The 4,540-nt window shown below is 46.7% G+C and overlaps 1 protein-coding gene across 1 annotated transcript in view; it reads left to right on the top strand.

Annotated features, from left to right (window-relative positions):
• Positions 1 to 4,540, top strand: part of BMS1 (BMS1 ribosome biogenesis factor) — a 45,076-nt gene that overhangs the window by 32,413 nt on the left and 8,123 nt on the right. Inside the window, exons 13-14 of the mRNA XM_007461902.1 lie at positions 1,733 to 1,806; positions 2,403 to 2,579. Of these exons, the coding sequence (XP_007461964.1) occupies positions 1,733 to 1,806; positions 2,403 to 2,579 (251 nt within the window). The remainder of the gene's footprint in view (positions 1 to 1,732; positions 1,807 to 2,402; positions 2,580 to 4,540) is intronic.

The following is a 4,540-nucleotide window of genomic DNA, read 5'->3' as shown; positions in this document are numbered from 1 at the left end:
TTCCCCCCTCCCCCCTCCCTCCTACGCCCCTAGGACCAGTGCAGCCCGGAGGGGGGCCTCAGAGGGCTGGGGACCTGGCCTGGGAGCCCAGCAGGCCTCCTGGCCCAAGTGGGCTAGGGAAACACCAGTGGCACCCCCTCTGACCTGGTCTTAGAGCGTTCCCCCCACTGTCCACCTCTTTTCCTCTTACCCCTTCCTCCCTCCCTCCCACACCCCTAGGACCCATGAGGCCAGAGGGGACCCTGGAGAACAAGCACGGATGACTAGGCTGAGAGCCCAGCAGACTTCCCAGGGCCGAGTGGGTGGGGGAAACGCCCACGGCACCTCCCCTGATCCTCTGGTCTTGGAGGGCCCCAATATCCCACCTCTCCTCCCTGTACCTCCCTCCTATGCCCCTGGGATCACCGCGGACTGGAGGGGGCCTTGGAGGGAGGAGGACCTGGCCCGGGAGCCCCACAGGCCTCCTGGGGCCCAACTGGACAGGGGAAATGCCTGATCCTCTGAGCCCCCAAGGGTCCCTCTAGGCGTGGGAACCCATCCCCCATCCCAGCCACCCCTCAGGGGTGCCATTCCTATCTGACCTCCACTTCTCCTCCCCCCTCACTCCCCCATGTCCTACCCAGTCGCTCTGGGGTTCCTCCCATCACCTTAGGCATCGAGGGCCCCCACCAGTGTCCCACTGGCACCCTAGTTGTGTCTCCATGTGTTCTTTAAAAAGCATATTAGGGCTTCCCTGGTCGCGCAGTGGTTGAGAGTCCGCCTGCCGATGCAGGGGACGCGGGTTCGTGCTGCGGTCCGGGAAGATCCCACATGCCACGGAGCGGCTGGGCCCGTGAGCCATGGCCGCTGAGCCTGCGCGTCCGGAGCCTGTGCTCCGCAATGGGAGAGGCCACAACAGTGAGAGGCCCGCGTACCACACACACACACAAAAAAGCATATTAAAACAAAAAATTTTTAAACTAAAGTTCTAGTACATTTCTTGTTAGAATTATTCCTAAGTACTTTATCCTTTTTTTTTTTTAAATTACAAATGAAATCTTCCCATCTTTTATATGTCCTTTGGTTCTTTGGCTCTTTCTTATATGAAAATGTTTTGATACCTTTCTAAATGTTGCCTCCCAGAGTTTTAACTTACCTGTTTCTTTTAAGGGTAGGATCCATAACTAAACTTAGAGCTCCAAAAACAAATTAATGAGCTCTTCTTATGGGCTTGACATTGTTTTGGATACTACTGTTACTCTAAATGCTGTATTTTATGTAATCTCAGATCTTTCCTAGGTATGTCACATGGTTGTGCTGTGTTGATCTTATTGTTGAGACTCTTTTTCATATGTGCTGTTATCATGCAATGACTTTACAAGTCACTCTTTGAACTGTTGGTTTGGGGACTGACATGCAGGGCCATGCATGCCACCTCTGTATGCATCTGTGCTACAGAATGTTCATCACCTATCCTGGAAAAATAGCTTGGCTAAGTGGCATTTTGAAGTAGAATATGGAAAAGTGGATTGGGCCCATTTCCTTAACCTAAACAGGTGATGAAATACTGACAAAATTTAACAAGAAAAAGAAGGCTGTGTAAGTGCAGGATTCTTTAGGGGTGTGTAGCAATAAGCACAGTAAAAATGAAGTTTGAGATACCGAGCACATAGTCCACTTGGTGCTAGGTGGTGCTAGAGTGTCACATGCAGACCCTACTTACAGGGGAGTCATTTGGATGTTCTTTTCCCAGAGGAGCTCTATGGTGACTTTGAAGACCTGGAAACAGGGGACGTGCACAAGGGAAAATCAGGCCCAGATACTCAGGTATGACTTGGCCATGGCCAGCCATCAGCCACTGGTCCTTGATCTGTGGTCAGTATGTTCTGCAAGAGGCCCCATATGAGATGGATGGATTCCTTCCTAAAAGTGAAGAGGGTGGGAACAGACCAAAAGTTGTTGGTTTATTTGTTATTGTTAATTTTCTTGAGTGATACCTATTACCTCTTCTTCTTGTTATGATTCTTCAGTCATTGAAAGTTTTAGCTCCTGGGTCACTGTCTTGCCATCATTCTCCACTTAATTTTAAGTGCCGTTTTAAAAAAATAATAATTCCCTGTTCTCCCTAAAATTTCTTTAGAACAGTATCTGGGAGCATCTGGGTTGGGAACAGTTGCTATTATTTTTATTCATGTTTGGCATTCCCAGCCATATTAAGGAATGGTGGCTAATTGTAATGCAGATGTCTAAATGTCTCTTGTTGCAGTACATGTTATGTGGAGACAAAGGCTGTTTTATTTTGTTTTCATGATGATCATAACTAAGATTTTCGCAGCTCAAATACAACTTTTAAAATCTGCCTTAATGTTTAAAGAAGAGCTCTCCACAAATTTTTACAAAATTTTCTCTTCTGGAAATTTAAGGTTGAAGATGTGGAGGAAGAAGTTAAAGAAGAAATTGACCCCAATGCAGAGGAAAGTGCCAAGAAAAAGCATTTGGATAAAAAGAGAAAATTGAAAGAGATGTTTGATGCAGAATATGATGAAGGAGAAAACACATACTTTGATGATCTTAAAGGAGAAATGCAGAAACAAGCACAGGTGAGAAAACTCAGTTCCTGTCAGCCTCATTTCAGGGCTTTAATAGTGCTGTGAATACATAACTTTGTTTAGGTCTTTGCTCCCTGCCTGCTTCTGGGCCTCCTGTTTGGGCTCCTAGGTCAAGATGCAAATAGGTGTGTTTATTCATGCAGTTATCTAATTGTTTCTTCAGTCAGACATTCACCAGAAAAATATCAGTGTCTGTTTTGTACCAAGCATTAAATGTTGCGGAAACAGAAATGGCTGAGACACGGCCACCATTTTTGAGGATCTTACAGAGTAGTGATTTGAGACAGTGTGTTTATTTACATGCAAACATTGCCTTAGTATTCTGATTGCCACTCCCTGGAACCATAACTGAATAATTTGAATGTGTACATGATTCTTGGCCTGTGTGGCTTATGCATATACCAGTGCTCTCTGGGGATGATTTTCTGAAAACCCACCTTGGTCAGAGTTCAGAGGATACTTCGAATGTAAGGTCAGATGCAAAGATAAAGGGAGTCTGTGGAATGCTGAAAGGGAGATAGTGTGGCCCTGCCGTCCTGGGATGCTGAGCAGGCTGTTTGAGTTGATGAACTGACTCTGAAGGAGACAAAGATGTGTACAGTTGATGGCAAGTGTTTGAGATGTGCTTTGACAAGTGGGGCCACCAAGAATCCCTGTAAACGGGAGCATACCTTAATATGTCTTCTGCAGATTAAGTATATGATTTGTGAAAATGCAGTTGACAGGGTTTGCTCAACCTAGGTCTTCATCTAGTTAAAGAAGTATCTCCTGGTTAGTCATTAACATAGTGATTCAAAGTGTGTACTGACCTTTGATAGAAGTGACTAGGAAATGTAAGGCTGGTTCTGAAGTCTTTACTTTAGCCCATTTATAATTTAAAATCACCTAGGGGCTTCCCTGGTGGCGCAGTGGTTAAGAATCCACCTGCCAGTGCAGGGGACACAGGTTCGATCCCTGATCCGGGAAGATCCCACATGCTGCAGAGCAACTAAGCCCGTGCGCCACAACTACTGAGCCTGTGCTCTATAGCCCACGAGCCGCAACTACTGATGCCTGTGCGCCTAGAGCCCGTGCTCTGCAACAAGAGAAGCCACTACAATGAGAAGCCCGCGCACCGTAATGAAGAGTAGCCCCCGCTCGCCGCAACTAGAGAAAGCCCGTGCGTGCACAGCAATGAAAACCCAATGCAACCAAAAAATAATAATAATAAAATAAAATCACCTAAAACCTTGTGGGTAACTGTAAAGAACTTCGAATTTTTTACTGTGAATGAAATGGGGGTCCATCGGGTTTTTTGTTTGTTTGTTTGTTTGCGGTATGCGGGCCTCTCACTGTTGTGGCTTCTCCCGTTGCGGAGCACAGGCTCCGGACGCGCAGGCTCAGCAGCCATGGCTCACAGGCCCAGCCGCTCCGCGACATGTGGGATCTTCCCGGACCGGGGCACAAACCCTTGTCCCCTGCATCGGCAGGTGGACTCTCAACCACTGCGCCACCAGGGAAGTCCGCATCAGGGGTTTTGAGTAGAGGAGAGACATGCATGATCTGCTTACCCCCTTGAAAGGATTACCCTGGCACAAGTTCAGTAAGATTAACATGACTGACACTGGGGAGGGGGTGGGGGGTTGCAGTGATGAGAGGAAAGAAAGAGTCAACTTCTGGCTATATTTTTTTGAAAGGTAAATCAATAGGATTTCCTGGTGGATTGAATGTGAGATGTGTGAGAGGGAAGATAAGGATGACTTACTGGAGGGATTGGGTTGTCATCAGTAAGATAGGAAAGCCTTTCATTGATGTCAGTCTACCTGCGAAGATGAAGTTTGGATCTGTTAGGTTTGAGAAACCTTTCAGTCAGGAGGAGTGTCAGGTGGTCATTTCTGGAGAGCTGTTGAGGCCAGGGACTTAAATGTGATATACTCAGGATCTGGGTGCTTTTTTTTTTTTTTTTTTTTTTT

Source organism: Lipotes vexillifer, unplaced genomic scaffold (assembly GCF_000442215.2).
Source record: "Lipotes vexillifer unplaced genomic scaffold, Lipotes_vexillifer_v1.1 scaffold1268, whole genome shotgun sequence".
NCBI classification, from domain to species: Eukaryota; Metazoa; Chordata; class Mammalia; order Artiodactyla; family Lipotidae; genus Lipotes; species Lipotes vexillifer.
This window is presented reverse-complemented; position numbering and strand designations above follow the sequence as displayed.